The sequence below is a fragment of the Pinus tabuliformis genome, chromosome 2_2, assembly GCF_031772625.1.
Source record: "Pinus tabuliformis cultivar Carrire ecotype Pingquan chromosome 2_2, CPIR1, whole genome shotgun sequence".
Taxonomy (NCBI): Eukaryota; Viridiplantae; Streptophyta; class Pinopsida; order Pinales; family Pinaceae; genus Pinus; species Pinus tabuliformis.
The window spans coordinates 323,257,477-323,276,211 of record NC_142300.1 but is presented as its reverse complement, the minus strand read 5'-3'; the positions used below and the strand labels follow the sequence as shown (position 1 = coordinate 323,276,211).

Here is an 18,735-nt window from a genome sequence, read left to right as displayed (position 1 = left end):
GAGAGATGTGATGAGATGAGTGAGTGCAAATGAGGAAAAGTCCTCTTGTATTTATACACAACTGATGATGTTTGAATAGATGCGACTGTTGGGCTTCTGAGCCTACATGAGTTGTAGGTCGGCTTGATAATAATTCCATAATCAAAATAAATTCATATCTCCATAAATACTTATCGGAATCGAATGATCTTTATATCAATCATACACCTCTCGACGAGAGGAATCTAATATATTATCAGCCATGAATAAGATGACCCACATGAAGTTTTGCCCTAGTTGCCAATTTTAACACCTTCGTCAGCTAAGGTCGGAAGTGTTGTTTGAGCGGATTGATGTTCTCCAAGTGTTTTTTTATAGCAGGATACATGGAAAACATTGTGAACATGACTTTTATCCGAAACTTAAACTGTATGCTACTTGGTTGATCTTTTTGTTGATCTGGTACGGTGCATAAAACCTTGGTGCCAATTTGTTTTTTCCCTTCTGTTTTAGCAACAACTGCTTGTAACGCTGAAGTTTAACAAATACCCATTCTCCAACTTCAAATTCTCTCTCGTTTTTGTTTCGGTCAGCTTGTTGCTTCATATGATTTCTTGTATTATTCAAATTTTCTTTTAGAGTTTGGACGACTTTTTGGGTTTCTTCTAACTGGTTTTTAACTGCTGGAAGTTTCGACTCGATGATAGCAAGGTCGTTCCATTTCAAAGGTTCGTAACTGTACAGAGCTTGAAATGAAGTCATTTTTGCTGAGGTGTGGTAAGTAGAATTGTACCACCATTCAGCAAGATGTAACCACTGAACCCACTTATTTTGTTTGCCTGTGGCATAACAACGTAGGTAGGCTTCTAAATATTTATTGACAACCTCTATTTGGCCATCTGTTTGAGGATGGTCGGTTGAACTCATGTTGAGGTAGGTTCCTAGAAGATTGAAAAATTCCTTCCAAAAATTACCCTTGAATTTGGCATCTCTATCGCTCACAATGACCTTGGGAAATCCATGTAATTTGTAAATATTTTTGCAAAATATCTCAGCGATTTGTTTTGCTGAATCTAATTTCTTCATTCCAATAAAGTGACCACACTGGTGAGTCTGTCAACTACTACAAGAATTTTATCCTTACCATCTGACACACGTAAACCCTCGATAAAGTCCATTGATATTTATTCCCATTTCTGATTTGGGATATTTAAATGATGAAGTAGTCCAGGGGTCATAATATTTTCATTTTTATTCCTCTGGCATTTATCGCATTCTACTACATATTTCTGAATGTCATTACTCATTCCCTTCCAAAAGAATGATTGGCGTGCATTATAGTAGGTTTTAAAGAACCCTACATGTCCGGCTAACAGTGAATCATGTGACTCCTTGAGAATCTTGGCTTTAAATTGGGAATCTGAATTCAGATAAATTCTTCCCTTATACCATAGAATATCGTTCTTCCATTCAAATTTTGAATTATGAGGAAGGTTATTGATTACAGCACTTGTTTCTAGATCTTTCGCACATTCACTTCGAATCTCATTAAACCATTCGGGAACAACAACCAAAACTGCAAGTAATGATGGTTCTTCATCCTTCCTAGACAGAGCATCAGCTACTATGTTATCTTCCCCTTCTTATGTAATATATCCATGTCAAAGGTAGTGATCTTTTTCTATCCATTTTTGTTGTTCTGTTGGAGGAGATGTTGAAGACAATTACGATCTGTTTGTATTAAGAACTTACTTCCCAGGAAATATTGTCTCCATTTGGCTAATGTGTGCATAATAGCAAGCATTTCCTTGTTATATGTAGACTTGAGACGTTCTTGTTTATGGAACTTCCTACTTTCAAACGTGATTGGGTGGCCATCCTGCATTAGTATTGCTCCTATGCCAAAACCTAAAGCATCACACTCAATTACAAATGGTTTTGAGAAATCTGGAATTGCCAATGTTGGAAAACGTAACTATGTTTGGTCTTCATTAATGTACTTGAGCCATCATGTAATGTACTTGTCAAAAGAATAAAGAAAATATTTTATTATTATTATTATTATTGTGGCTTATTAAAGCATGGGTTTCATGCTTGGGTCACCATGTTTTAGGTCAAAGTCCCCATTGAGGACTTCTAGGATTTATTCTGAGTCTATAGAGTCGTTGTACTTTCAAAGAGACCCTTCTTGGGCTTTTGAATCATGTAAAAAGGTTAAGTATTGAGTCAAATATGATTTATGTATCCTCCACACCATGTCGGCCTAGAAGAAGATCAATTCGGCCTAAGGACCCTATTTGACCCACAAGAAGCCTATAAATACAAGCTAGTCAAAGTCATTTGAAGGATCAACTCTCGAGTCTCAAGCTAGTTAGATATCTCAAGAGTAGCTATAGAAGTGCGAAGTTTGTTACCGGGAAGTCAAAAGAAGTGCGAGTTTGGGGAAGTCTAAGGAGAGGAAGAAAATCGAGATTTTGATGCCTCTCTCTCTCTGTTACGTGGTCTAGATTGGGAGATCGAAGTCTCCTAAGTTTCATTGTTGCCGAAAATTGCTGCCTAGTCAAAGTTGCTGGAAGGGGTTGAAGATCTAGAAGGTTGACTTGGTGTGAAGGGAAGGTCTAGTCTTGGTCTAGGGTGAAGAGTCTCAAAGAATACTATTGAAAGGAAGAATTATCTTGACTGGGTTTTCCCCTCAAGAGGGGGTTTTTCCCTTGCATAGTGCCTATATCTTGTGTCTCTTGTTTTGTGATCTTCATACACACATAATATGGTAATTGCTTGATGAAAGATAAAATAATAAAGAAGTAAAAAGAATCCAACACATTCACAAGTAATAATAAAGAAAGGAGAATCAAACCCTAATATAACTACTTTGATTTTCCAACATGGTATCAGGGCTAAGGTCGGGAAGAGTCGAAGATCACTTTGTTGGCATGGATTCTTCCTCTATGATGAACTACATAAGTATGGGTTTCAACACTGCTGGAAGCTAGATCAAGAAGGTCATTTACTACTTATTCAACAAGGATAAGAGTAAAGGATTCTTGGCTGCTCTTACAAGTTCTCTTACTAATGACAATGCATGGATCATTGATAGTGAAGCATTGAGACACATGACAAGTGAAAGTAAACAACTCCATACACCATCAAAGGAGCCATCTTCTCATGCAGTGGAATTGGGTGACAACAAAAGCTATGTTGTTAGAGGCATGGGATCAACATCGTTGAAGTTGGATAATGGATCAAAGTTGCATTCTATATGTTCCAAGTTTGAGAAATAATTTGATTTCTATTTATTGTTTAGGAGATAAAAGGGAAAGAATTTCTTTTGTTGATGGAAAAGTATTGTTTTGGGAAAAAGACTCTAATTGAGAAAGCTAGGGTTATTGGAGTTTGTGGAACTAGTTAAACTAGGTCTAAAGAGATATTAGACTTCATCCATTCTGATGTGTGTGAGCCCATGTCTGACAAATCACTTGGAGGTCATCTCTACTATGCGACATTCATTGATGACCATACTAGAAAGACATGGCTCTACCTTTTCAAGACAAAAGATGAGGTATTTGCTAAGTTCAAGGAGTTTAGGGTTGAAGTGGAAATAAAAACTCTGAGGTCTAACAATAGTGGGGATTACACTTCTAAGGAATTGATTGCATATTGTAAGGAAGCAGGTATTAATAGGGAGCTCATTGTTCCCAATTCTCCCAAACAAAATGGATTGGCCGAAAGGAAGAATAGGTCAATTGAAGAAGGCATTCAAACTATGCTTCTTGATCAAGATCTACCAAAGTTCTTATAGGGAGAAGCAGCGATGACAGTCGTATACATTCAAAATAGAAGCCCTCATAAGAGTCTTCACCCGCAGAAGTATTCACAGGAAAGAAGTCGAGTATGGATCACCTCTGAATCTTTGGAAGTCCAGCATATATTCATGTTCCGAAAGACATCTGCTATATTCTCAAGAAGTATGAAAGACGACCCCCTAAGACAAGGTTTGTCAAAGAAAAAAGGTATGCTTTAAACATTGATTTCTTTTGTTAATTCATTTGATAATCTATTACTAACATTGTTGTGTCTAGCTATATTGAATCATAGTGATTCTCGTTTTGGGTGATTCATCACTTTGATAAATCTACCCATCCCACTCATATTCTTAACTGATTTTGTAGAACCCTAGACAGGTTTTGGAAAACCCTAACCAAAGGGTATGCTATTGTGAATGTCTGAAACCCTAAATTGCTTAGGGATATTGTGAAATTTTGTTTGAAGTCTTTATTGATGATGTCATGTTTGGGATTTTGGTATGATCAGGAAAACCTAACTTAGGGTTGAATGATAAGGTCTAAAATCCTGAACCTTTGAAGTTTTGGTAATTTTGGGTTTGCTATGTTCCTTTGTTGAAACCCTAACTCATTAGGGTTTGGAGGAATGTGTAAGCAAGACCCTTATAGTGACTTAGAAATGATTTCCTTGGTATGGGTGTGTTTGTCTAATCAAACCCTAGTCTAATCAAGTTTGTATGTCTAACTCTTATTTGATATTTTTGTGAAGTTGGGTTTGACTAACACATGATATGAAATGTCTTTGCATGATGATGAAATCTAGGCATTTATGGATATGTCCCTTCGGTTAAAACCCTAGCTTGGTCTAGGTCAAATATATTAATGTTGTCAGACATATGATATGCGTATGAAGGATTATGAATTCCTAGATATGTGTGTTGACCTAGTTATTGATGGTCGTAAGTCTTAGGATTTAATATGAATGCTTGTTTGAGATTCTAGGATGATGATATTTGGAAATCTAGGGTTTGCAGCTAAATTCTAGAAGTAGTTACAATGTCTAGTATGTGTGATATAACAATCTAAGATCTACTTGATGATTGTTGAGATTGTGAAAATGGAATTCTAGGGTTTTGGAGTTGAACCTTTAGTAAAAGCAAAAATCTCTGATGTGGGATGACAATCTAATAATTTGAGATTTGTGAGTTTTGGTTGGGATTGATGATTGATCGGAAATCTAGGGTTTGCAACAAACCCAAGTGGAAGTTGGTCATGTTAATGACTAAGCTATGATTGGTTTTGATTGACTCTTTTGTATGAATCTAGGATTTGTATGAAACCCTAGTGAAATGTCTAACATATGAATTTTGAATGATTGTTGGATGCTTTATATTTGTCTGAATTGTTTCTAGGGTTTGCTATATGTTGTAGTAAGGTATGTCACACCTTTGCAAGAAACATTGAAACCCTAGATGGAATGAAAGTTATTATGAAGTAATCTAGGGTGTATGACAAAGTCCCTAGCAAGATGTTGAAGAGTATATGTCTCTTGTTTGTAGTTAAGTTTGGGTATCTGATATGTATAAAGTTGAAATACTTCAGTGATTTTGATATGGCTAACTTCATGCTTCTATAGTTTTGGTTGTATTTGCTATCTAAGTTGTGCAGATACACAATATTCAACTTGGTGAAGATGCTCGTTGTGACAAGCATGATGAGGATGATAATAACTCTGATGAAATAAGTTGGAAGCCACAAAAGATTCTCCGATGAAAAAAAGAAAAAGTTGATCTCCTTGAGGAAGCCTACATAGAAAAGATCTCCCTAAGATTAAGAGGGAGTTCAAATGAAGAGATGCTTCTTGGTTGAGAGGGAAGGCATAGCTTGGTTTTGATTAATGAATTTCGGAGGATATGTTGTAGCATGAGAAGTAGGAAAGGAAAGTATATAATTGAGGAATATTCTATCAAGGATTCGGTTGATAGTCCTACTGAGTTGAGGAGCAACATCTAGAACAACCCCAGAGGTTTGTATTTGATTATGTATATGTGAAAGTATGTTATTGATTGGACTTGTGTTTGTACAGGTGAATCTCTTGAAGGTCTTGATAGCATGTTGGTTTCCAATCAATTTGATTGGGAGAGATTGGTCATCCTTGATCTGCGGGATCAAGGGGTGTTGAGGCTTTGTTAGTGAAGCATTGCCCGGGAGGACATCTCGCCGACACTTCGTGTTGATGTCCCGAAGTTGGAAAGGTGGTGTTGGTTATTGAGCTCTGTTTTTGGAAAGCACACCTGGATCTTTGGGTTGGTGGTTAGCAAGTAAGCCTGATGGTACCTAGAGGGACTGAAAGCTTGAGTCCACCTTATTCCCACTTGGATAGATTGCCCTGGTCAGGAATCTAGTCCATAGCATTGCGGTGCCTAAATTATTGAGAGACCAATGGATGGATTGCCCTGGTCAGGATTCTAGTCCGTGGCATTGCGATGCCTAAAGAGACCAATGGATAGATTGCCCTAGTTAGGAATCTAGTCCATGGCATTGCGGTGCCTAAAGTTCTTCATGGTTCATATAGTTTGAGATCTTCCATTGTATTTGTACATTATGAATACCTCCCTAATTAAGAGGGAGTGTTGGAAAATGTAACTATGTTCAGTCTTCATTAATGTACTTGAGTCATCATGTAATGTACTTGTCAAAAGAATAAAGAAAATATTTTATTATTATGACTTATTAAAGCATGGGTTTCATGCTTGGGTCACCATGTTTTAGGTCAACGTCCCCATTGAGGACTTCTAGGATTTATTCTCAATCTATAGAGTCATTGTACTTTAAAAGAGACCCTTCTTGGGCTTTTGAATCATGTAAAAAGGTTAAGTATTGAGTCAAATATGAGTTATTTATCCTCCCCACCATGTTGACCTAGAAGAAGATCAAGTCGGCCCAAGGACCCTATTCAACCCACAAGAAGCCTATAAATACAAGCTAGTCGAAGTAATTTGAAGCATCAACTCTCAAGCTAGTTCGATATCTCAAGAGTAGCTGGAGAAGTGCGAAGTCTACTGTCGGTAAGTCGAAAGAAGTGTCAGTTTGAGGAAGTCTAAGGAGAGAGAAAATCGAGATTTTGGTGCCTCTCTCTCTGTTTCATGGTCTAGATTAGGAGATCGAAGTCTCCTAAGTTTCATTGTTGTCGGAAGCTACCTGTTGCCGGAATTTGTTGCCTCGTCGATGTTGCTGGAAGGGGTCGAAGATCTGGAAAGTTGACTTGGTGTGGAGGGAAGGTCTGGTCTTGGTCTAGGGTGAAGAGTCTCAAAGAATACTATTGAAAGGAAGAATTATCTTGATTAGGTTTTCCCCTCGAGGGGGGTTTTGCCGTGGCATAGTGCCTATATCGTGTCTCTTGTTTTGTGATCTTCATACACACATAATATGGTAATTGCTTGATGAAAGATAAAATACTAAAGAAGTAAAAAGAAGCCAACAAATTCATAAGTAATTATCAAGAAAGGAGAATCGAACCCTAATATAACTACTTTGATTTTCCAACAGCCAATACAGGGGCATTAGACATAACTTCCTTCAGGTTTTCAAAACACTTTTCTACTTCATCATTCCATCGAAATGAGTTCTTCTTTAGAAGGTTCATTAAGGGTGCAGTTATATGGGCATAGGTTTTTTATAAATCTATGATAATAGCCAGTCAATCCTAAAAATCCTCTTAGCTTGGAGATATTAACTGGTTTGGGCCATTCCCTTATAGCCTTGATCTTATTAGGATCTACTTTTACTCCTTCCTTGGATATTATATGTCCGAGATACTCTATTTCTTCCTTCCCAAAAGTACATTTGGACTTCTTGGCATAGAACTGATGCTCTTCTAATACAGTAAGAACTTGCTCCAAATGTTGTAGGTGCTCCTTCCATGTTTTACTATAAATTAGAATGTCATCAAAGAACACTAACACAAACTTCCTTAGATATGGATGAAATAGCTCTTTCGTAGTAGCTTTGAATGTTGTCGGTGCATTGGTTAAACCAAAAGGCATTACCTTAAACTCGTAATGACCTTCATGTGTTTGGAACACAGTTTTTGCTACGTCTTCCAACCTTATTCTGATTTGGTAATACCCTGACCTTAAGTCCAATTTTGAGAAGTATTTAGCTCCATGTAGTTCGTCTGACATTTCATTGATAAAGGGATTGGAAATTGTTTTTAATTGTTGTTTTGTTTAGTCCTTGATAATCGATGCACAGTCTGAATAATCCATCTTTCTTTCGAACTAATACAACTGGAGTAGCATATAGACTCTTACTTTTTGTGATAATGCCACATTTTAAAAGACCCTGGACTAGTCTTTCAATTTCGGTTTTTTGATGATGTGGATATCGATACGGCTTGATGTTGATGGGATTTGATCCTGATTTGACTTCAATTGTATGCTCGATTTCTCTTTTAGGAGGCAACTTCATTGGAAGATCTTGGAATACTTTTTCATGCTTTTGAATTACCTCTTGGAACCCGATGCTTCTTCATTGATCAGATTTGAAGTTAACATTTCTAATTGATGACACTGTACTAAATAAGTTGGTGCTCCCTTGCGAATAATTTTCATCATCTAGGATGATGATACAATTTGATTCTCAGGGGGCTGAAACCCATATAACTTGAATTTATGCCCTTCCCGTTTAAATTTTATAAATTGCTTTTGATGGTTCAAAGTAAGTACCTAGGGTTTGAAGCCAATGGATACCTAGGACCACATCCACTCCTCCTAATGGTATAATAGTGCAAAACGAATATTCTAGATTATAGTCTTGAATCTGTAATTTGACTTTATGGCACTTCCCTACTTTTTCAATTTTCTTACCATCAACTACCATAACCTTCATGTTGAGCAAGGGAAATGTGAAAATGTTGAGTCTTTTTGCCATAGTTGAGTCCAAAAAGTTGTGGATACTACCGGTATCGATCAGAACCATTACGTTGTTATTCTTGATATGTCCTTTTAACTTTAATGTTTGGGGCTACGATATACCTGTCATGGCCACCTACAGAATATTATGGTCATTTAGTTCTCGAGAGAATTCTGGAGAATCTTCGATTTCTTCTACGTCTAATTCATCATTGTCTAAGTCATTAATTGCTTCACATTTGTACAGGTTTTTGGTTTCTTTTCCTTTAACACATCTATGTTTAGGATCCCACTTTTCGCCACAATGTCTGCACTTGCCATCTTTCATTCTTTGCATTTCCAAGTTAGTTTTTTCTCCTTCACAAAGATGTGGTGGAACATATCTTGTGTTATCCGTGTTCACAGTTTGGGAAAATCTCCGTCTCGAATATACTCTTTCGACTTTTGGCCATTGCATCTTTTCGTGCTTTTTTTCAGTAGCTTTTTCCTTTTGTCTTGCTACTTCAATAGAAGTGATGTCATGAAGCTCAAGTTCAGCTTGGAGATGGGGTTTAAGTCCCGTGGTGTATGATTGAATGAGACGAGTTTCTGATAATCCAAGTATTCATGTAGCTAAGGTTTCCCATTCTCGAGTGTATTCGTCCACATCTCCTTTTTGTTGCAGTCTGGTGAGTGCTGAGAAGAACTCTTCTTCCTTGACTTCTTGAAACCTTTTAAAGAATGCATTTTTGAATTTTCTCCAACTAATAGCTGTCGTCTTTTTCCACCACATATACCAAATATATGCTTCGCCTTCCATTTGCATGGATGCATGCCTGATCTTTTCGTCATCGTTGTCAATACAATAAATCTCGAAATATTCTTCTGCTTTGTTGAACCATGCAACACTGCACTTCTCATTACCGTTTGGAGAGTTCAAATTTTGCTCTTCGTTGATACGTCGCGACTGTTGGAGTAAAAAGAGGGTATCGATACGCAAGCTGCATATTTGAGAATTGATTCCAGAGCTGCATATTTTGAAAATTCGTGTTACTATTTTGTTGATGGGGTATGGACAATGCTTTTGGAGACTCGGTTTTCTCATGTGAGTCTGACGAGTTTGACAAATCTGGAGAATTGAGATGTTGAGTAGCTTCATTATTCTGGGGTATTTGATCGGGTGTAATCTTCAACTTGTCACAAATACAAGTCAACATCACCATTGCTTGATTATGATTCAGATTCACCGTATTTGAAAGGATTGCATGCTCCTTTTTAAATTCATTATGGTTCTGCTCGAGCTGACTTTCTATTCTCTTTGTTGTATCCTGGAGCTCCTTGATTTCATTGGAATGCCCGGTAACCTTATTCTCAAGATCAATCAATTTTTTACTAAAATCGGCCATTAACATTGATGACGACATTGATCGGGTCTATGGTGGCGTATATTAATCCAGCTTAAAAAAAAACAAAAAACAAAACAAAACAAAACAAAAAAAAACAAAAACAAAAACAAAATCTAAACTTGATTCTAATTCTTTTTATTTAAATAATAGTTTTTTGTTTTATTTTATTTTTTAAGTTTTTTATTTTAATATTATATATGGGCTATATAATCAAATTATATTAATTAATTTTAATTTTAATTAATTATACAATTGAATAATTATATAATTAATCAACCTTATTATATAATTATATAATATAATGTTTATACTTAACCGACCTGCTATTGTTAATACGGAAACGGGAGACAGGCACGAGTGAAAAACGGCAGGGATTGACAGGACCGAGCAACGGCTTCAAGGGACCAGGGTTTGTTGGGGAAAACAGGGGACGTTGGGCTCGTTAGGTTGTAGTCGACACAAAGAAGAGGGGACAAAAGAGGTTCGACGGCGAAGAAGAGGGCGAAAGAATGAACGGGCAGAGAGGGCAAACGGCAGACAAACGGTGCAGTCTGGAAGAATGGCGCCGATAGCGAACTATACGAACAACGAACAGGATGAGCAAACAAGAGCTGCAGCAGCAGCTGGCTCTGATACCACCTAAAGCATTAAAACTCATATATATATATATATATTAATTGAATGAATGATGATTTACAATTGTGGAAGGCCCTGGCTTAAATACAGCCCTGGGTGCCTCTTGGTGAATGGGCATGATCTTTGATCATGCCTTTTCCCTAATTACTTACTAACTACAGAGTATTTAATTTTATATAACATCCTTGTTGACAAGTCCATGGAACCCATATGATCTTCTATAATGAAAACAAAGGTTTCAATTTAGTTATGGCTAAACAAACTACTCATAAATGTCTACTTCACCAATGGGCTCCATGTTCAGCTATACTCAAGAATGAAGATACCTCATTACAGGAAAGAACACCAATTTCATTACACAAGCTATTACAAAAAAAATACAATGTACCTACTTGCAGAGCTATAGAATTGATGGTTGGAGCAAGGTACCATTATATTACTTAAAATTCTAGGATCTATGCATTGTTTATAGCTTAAACTTCGGATTGAAGAAGTTAAATGAGAACTCTTGGATAAAATAACTCATTAAGAAATGCCATCAAATTATCAAGTCCGTCACATGTCTTGGGCTATTTTCCAACAATCCTTGAATTTTGCACTGTCAAAAGTAGCTCAAACGAGACACTTTGAATACCATTATAATGAAGAACCTATGAAAGGTTAAATGAGCAATGATAACGATGGTGTTAGTGACATCAAGACAATTAGGACTCTACAGGCAATCACATACAAAGAAGGCAATCTTGGTCCAAAGCTAAGTTACCTGACATGTAACACGGGACACGAAGGACACGAAAATAAGAGTGTTCGACATGAGACACGATGAACCTAGAAACAAGATGTGGGGGACATGTTCTATACATGTATACTAAAAAATAATAAATTAGTGAATTACACATACAAAAATGAAATAAAGACATAAAGATTCAAAAAAATTTAGAATTTCGAAACTTAAACATTTACATAATGATTGTACAAATTCAATCATACAACTAGTACTAGGTCAGTGATGATCAAATGACAAACACAAAAGAAATTAGAACCATAAACTACAGTTTTTCCATTGAGTCATCAGAATCAAAAGATATCACATATATACTAAGCCACTGCTACTATAGGTGTTAAAGTAACTGCTACTATAGGTATGAAATTATGAATTCCAATGGTAAAATTACAAAATAGTGTAGACACTAGAACCATAGATGGAAGAATCTCATAACTCATGTCTATTACTAATCCTCCATGTCATCATCATCAAAATTAACATCACTACCACTGCTCTCTCTTGCATCCTCCTCCACTATATCTAATCCAATCTTTGCATCTGTTGGTGTGAAGGATGACCCCTCAAGAGGATCATCATCGTCAAAAGTAATCAGCTCTAGAATTGGTTCATTAAGATCCAAGTTAGTTAATGCCAGCTCAACAATGCTGTCCAAACCCATAACATCAGGAAAAACATCCCACATCTTTGTCTTTCCCTTCAACCACTCCTCCCTCTGCCTGTAAATAAGATGGACGCTGGTGTGCACATACAGCATTGCCTCTGCCCTGGACTGCACAAGCCTACTCTTCTTCAAACTATACAAATTCCAATATGAGCTCTAATAACTCTCAGCTGCACTCCAAAATGCCTTAGACCTCCAACCTGCTGAATGAAATGAAGTGAAATGATGGACAGATCGCTCTTATATAAGTCACAGGCTGTCTTTTAGAGGGACACGTGTCCGAATCGTGGGACACTTTGAGGGCACATGTCGGGCATGCATTTAGCATGTGTTCTATGAACAAGACATGTGCCAAACGTGTGTCTGCCACGTGTCCTCACGAATCCGTGTCCAACATGCCAAATTCATGACACGTGACCTTTTTGACATGTCAGGTAACTTAGGTCAAAAGCTTTCTCATTCATAAAGATTTGCAAAAAATGAAAAGGAAATAACTCATGATTTATCAAATTCATCAAACTTATTGAGATAGTTTCAGACACCATGATCAAGATAGTTTCAGACATCATTGGAAGGAGAATACAGAAAAGAAAATCAATGCTAAACAGTTTATTGCACAAGCATTAGTTATGCTTCACAACAATTGAAATGTTTTTAACACCTCATTGCACATTTTGCAAAATATTTTGAATGCAAAGCATTACGATGCCAAATTCCTCAATGGCAACAATAAGATGAGGAAAACCCCACATAAGGAGAAGTGTCCAGGGGAATGCTGACAACAATCAACAACTGTTTTCCCATATATCAAAAGTTACATCTTTTTGATCCCAAACTGCTTCTAGAATGGGAAAGTTTGCAAACATCACTACCATTGATGAAAATACGTTGTTGGACCTATTATATTGATGGACCCTTCATGTTGCTGGAATAAGATGGATACAATCACTTGAAATTCGTGTTCTATCACAAGTGATCAGTGCATCAACATCTAAGATGCATTGAAACTAGTGTTCTCAGAGCGTGGAGTCAGAGTGGGAGTGACGGCACTTGGAGTACCATTTCCCAAAAAACCCAGGAGCAAAGTGTGGTAGCAGAGTCTTGTATATAGTACACATTTTCATATATTATAATGCATATATATTAGAGCATCAACCATTTAGTGCAAGTCTTGTCACATTGTAATTAGTAATTAACTGTTAGAAGTTACAAAAGTTAAAAAACAGATGGCTTGAAGTAGAATAGGAAATGAAGTTCAACTAGATAACATTAATCATCTAGAATTTACAAACCAGATATTAAAAAAAACAAAAGTATGACAAGTAAAGAAATGGAAAAAAAAATCTACTATCTAATGTTGTTTGCTCTTGCTACAAGCAATTCTCAAAACTTTAATCAATGATGAGCAAAATGAATCAATGGTAAACAGGACAAATAAGGAGGGATTAGGGATTTTATAAGTTCTAAACCATCTTTTGAGGTATGGGGCCTGCTGGGGCCTTCCCATAGGCCCAAATTTAAAAAAAAAAAAAAACTTAAAAAAGCATTAGGCATCTTCCGCATGTATGGGGAGTCCTACCCAGCATGTGCTCTTGGTTGGAAGCATCCAGGAACATGTCTTCCTAGGTCAAAAGCATTCTTGGGAGCATCCTTCCAAAAAGTGTTCCCTATTGGGAGTGTTTTCAAGACCACACTCGGATCATTTTGGGAGTGTGCTCTCATCCACAGTGAGCTTTTGGAGCAGGAGCTTAAGCCGGAGCAGGAGGGGGTGGGATGCTCCCATGCAAGCAGCAACACTCACTGAAATATCTACAACTTTATCCATATGGTCAAACATAACAGTTTAGGATCAAATAAAGACAAAAAATAGTCTTCCTTCATTCTAATCTTCATCTCATCTCTCAAGAGAATAATGAGTACACTTCATGGACTATAGAGAATTGGAATGTCAATCTTTATAGTTTACTGACTTAGATGTAGTAATAGCTAATCTTGACTTGATTGAAATTACTTTTATCATAGGAGGATAACCTACAGATTTTACAATGTTGCTGAGTAGCTCTCGAACCGACGAGTCCACTGTCAAATGTATAATGATGTTCATCTTAATGATATGGACATTTAGTATCTTTTATTTCTGGCCTGGGACTAGTCTATGTATTGCCTATTTCTAATGTATATAAAGATAAATTTTGGTTGTATACTCATTAAGTCTTGACTCTTAATGCACGATGGGTTTTACTTGTTATATGTGTGTGTGTGAATATTATAGTTATGTAAATGCCATCCAGATATTTTGAAACTGTCACTGCCAAACTGTATTATTTTGGAAACTCATACTCATTTCCATATAGTAGGTGACAGATAGAGATAGAGGAGGGAGATGAAATTGATTTGGAAGCCGATAAAAGCTTTAGGTGAGAAGCATGCACAAGGTAACTGTTTAAAAGTCAAAGAATATACAAACTTCTTCCGTATCAGGAACCAAAGCAATACCTTAAAATTGGCAAAGCAGATGTACAAGGTGGTCTGTGAAATCTTCACCAGGATTACACAAGAAATTTATGACTTATTCAGAGTAGTAGCTGACCCCCTAGAGGGTAGCACTGCTTAAGCAATATTAGAAACAGAGCTTGCGAGTAGAGGTCTGTGTGAAATTGATAGGTGGAGGATAACGCAAAGGCACTAGTCAGTGCCTTCAGACTCTTAAAGGGCAAGAAAAGGGCAATGAGGCATAACCTCTTGTGCCTCATGGATAAAATTCAGCAAACTAGCATTGATGAGCAGTGACACAAACCGATTTTGGACTTGATCCAAGTTTTTTTTTATTTACATAGAGATGGATTTAGGCTTAATCTAAATTTTTCTCTGTATTTGCGTGCTTAGAAATTTGTGTATTTGAAGTTGCTCAAAATTGTAGATTGAAGTAAAATCATTTGGCCTGAATTTTGTATGTACCTGTAGATAGAGGCTAGAGTATTTTGATGATCATTACTGAATGTAAACCTAAAGTATTTTATCGCCAAGGTTTATGGTATATGAATATGTTTTTTACTGTTAACAGATATACACAATAAATACTAAAACAAAATAAAGATTTTCAGTTAACCTAGATAAATGAACGTCCAGTTGAAAAGAATTATGTAAACGCAACAGCAACAAGAAAGTATGTAGTAGTATAATGGCCAGCACAGCAACAAACATGATAGGTGCAGGACAAAGATTATATTAATAAATTGGTCTGCAATGATACTGAGATAAAGGATTTTGCATTTCACCAGTTCAATATATGGTAGAGGCAAAGGAATACAACAAGAATTGACAAAACGGGCGATAAAATGACATGTATTCCTATGTAGAGTAAATGAGAAAGATAAGATGTCAACCGGATGTAGCTCGAATGGCTGAAAGGAAAAGTTGTTTCCTCCCCCACCCAGGTTCAAATCCCACTTGGTAACGTGTTTGCTCTTCATGAGCTGCTTGTTGTTGAGATGTTGACCTGGCTTTGAGCCCTCAAGAATCCAGTTTACCTTCGGTACCATCTTTGGAATGAGGGGAAGTGCCTGGTTAGTTTCCCCCTTGAAATGCATTATGCAAACGAAAAATGAAAAAGATAAAAGTATTAAAATGTTTACATGATCTTAACAGTCTCAGCCGTAAAAGGAAAATGCACCACAACAAAACTCATAAAGTTTGGATTTTAGTTAAAAAGTGCAAAAGGGTTCAGAAAGATGAGCAGCTGCATGAACAGAGTAGCTACAGCGTATTACACTAAAGAAAGGATGTGTTAATGGATCAAACTGAGAGAGTATGACTAGCAGGTCAATCGGCAAACACACTACAGTTTCGTACAGAGAAGGTCAGGCAGCTTAATGACTGAATCTTAAAAAGAAATCTGTGTGGCAAGGACAGAGAGTTTCAACAGATGAAGACTAAGTGGGCAAACGGTAGATTATAATCATTAAGCACGCATCCACAATAAGTCAATAAAGGTAATACACAGCATAATATAATTATAATTATGAAAATGAAAGCTTTAACAACAAATATATGAATGTATGCGAGAATAAAGATGACAATGAAGAATAAGCACATACAATCAAAAAGGGGTTTTGCAGGCACTAGTCTCCTTAAGGAGATTTTCAAAACCCAAGGCCAGATGATTAGAAATGAAGGATAAACTACTACTTCTAGTCTCATCTGCATGTAAATGATAAACTTCTACATGACTACTAACTTCTCAACTCTCCTACAAACTATGACATAAATATACAGATGAATTGATTAAACAATTTATTACAAACTGTGGGCAAGTGGTATTCATTACAGTGGATAACCCCATAATGCATATAACATAGTCGAACCTCTTACAGTATAAACTGCATTGAAAGTCAGCAGTGAAGCCCAGCATGGAGAAAGGGCTCTAACAATGGGATGTGAGATAAGTCATAGATGCTTGTTATTTATCACCCATTTATTCCCAATTGCCAATTCCTAATCAGCTTTAGGATGACCCCATGTTTCAGGTTTTAAATTATTACAGGCAAAAACAGAATTCACGCTAAGCCAGCTTGCAGGAGAATTTGTCCTCTGTTTCCCCAGATCATACACAATCACCAATTGACACAAAACATGCCCTACTCTCAAACAAAGTAAATGGATAGACGTATTCACATAATTCTGCAAACCCCATATGCATATAAGCATTGACGGGCTGTTGATCTGACGAGTTATGTAAGAGTAATTAGATTAGATCTGGGAGAGACGAGTTATATCTTACCTGAGACTATCTGTGTCTTTTGTACTGAGTGGCGTATAAGGATTTAAAAGAGAAACAGTGGCCAATTCTATTACTGGACCACCACCTCCTCCCCCTCCTCCTGAAGAAGAAGGAGAAGGCGCTCTGACTTGACGCAACGCATCCCTGTATTTCCGAAATAATGCAGTTCGATTCCTCGTTGCCATTTTTCATTCAAATCATAGTACTACTCCTCATAATGCTTGTAGATGGATTCAACCTCAAATCCCAATCTCAAATCTACAGAAAAAATCGGTAATTGACAGATCTGAATGATTATCGAATTATAACCTTGAGATCCTAAAGCCAAACCGAGTGTCGTTCGTGGGAACGGTGTGAGCCACCACACAGTCACGCAATTTAATTATCAGTTACCGTACAGGAATTGAGAGCGGGACCGAGAGCACGAGGAAAGCTTTCCCTGCGAGGAGGAAGGGGAATTGAGTTTAATTTTACACTGCGCGTAAGTCGAAGATGGAGAAAGAGGAAGTGTAGAAATTATATTTTGACTTTAAATACGATGTATATTATCGATTGTTATTTAGTGTGTATAACATTTTGATAAATGAGCAAGGGTTGAATCATATATTTCATTTGGCCACTAATCATCACTTTATTAACAAAAATATCTTAATATTTTGTGACGTGTAATATCAGCGGTACGATTTCCATAGAATTTGGTAGAAATTAATTTTATGATATTTTAATGAAAATGGTCTAACTAACTAGTTGTAAATTAAATTGGATAATAAAGTTAGATGTTCATTTAACAACTTATAAAATAATTTTTATAATTATATTTTTTAATTATAATTAATTTTTTAATGAGAATCATATAATCGTTGAATATTATATAGGTGGTTTTAAATGTATGATGATTTTGAGCGGATACTTTATTTATTATTAGGGATAAATGAAGTAAAAAAAAAAAAGAGGAAGAAGCATGTTAATGAGAAGATTTTTAGGGTAAAATTCAAGAAACATTATGAAATGTGAAAGAGATATTGTAAAAAATATTATTAATAATAAATATTATAGTTTCTTATATGTGATGTTTTTTAGTTAATTCTGAGTAATTATGATTTTGAATCATTATTAGTTTTTATTTCACTTCCACACTCTAAACAAAGGGTAATAGAATATATTTCACTTTACATGTAGCACGCTCTAATTTTAATGAGAATTGTATAGGACTCATTACCTTGCAAGTTAGTTGTTTCCTCACAAATTGTCCCATGATTACAAGTTTCGCTTACTGTCATGCCCATCCACAATGGTGCACAACATGGATGTTGGCTCAACCTGTATAAAGGATTGTGTTCCCTTGTCGCGTCACTTTATCTATCACGCCACTCACAACTCTCACAATTCAAAAGGTAAGTGGTTTCTACAAGCCCTCTATAGTCAATTTGTGTGCTTTGCTTTCCTTAGTGATCCCTTTGTCTCTAGCTTGGGAGACCAAACCAGCGTCCTAGGTCTCTTCCCTTTGGTTCCACTAGCAAATTATCTATCTTGGTTGGCAACTTGTGTTTACTCTATATTTGGTTATGTGGAATTATAGTTTTTTAGTCAAATTTGTGTGGCTTACACCCCCTAGAAGTGTAAGCCCAACTTTTGGGTGTCCTCCCTTCAACACTACCAATGGATAGATTATTTTTGTTGGTTTCCTTTGCTCACTTTGAACCATCCTCTATCAAAGAATGCATTCTCTCTTAACTCTCCTCGACTTATTTCTCCTTGTGAGCATTGCCTCCTTATTATCGCCATGTGTAAACCACCTACCATTCTTGGCAT

At 36.5% G+C, this 18,735-nt stretch overlaps 1 protein-coding gene across 1 annotated transcript in view; it reads right to left on the bottom strand.

Moving 5' to 3' along the window:
* LOC149192593 (tlg2p-like protein a) overlaps positions 1 to 17,437 on the bottom strand; it is a 101,889-nt gene extending 84,452 nt beyond the window's left edge. Inside the window, exon 1 of the mRNA XM_089404647.1 lies at positions 16,924 to 17,437. Within this exon, the coding sequence (XP_089260773.1) occupies positions 16,924 to 17,108 (185 nt within the window). The 5' untranslated portion in view covers positions 17,109 to 17,437. The remainder of the gene's footprint in view (positions 1 to 16,923) is intronic.
* Positions 17,438 to 18,735: the final 1,298 nt, after the last annotated feature.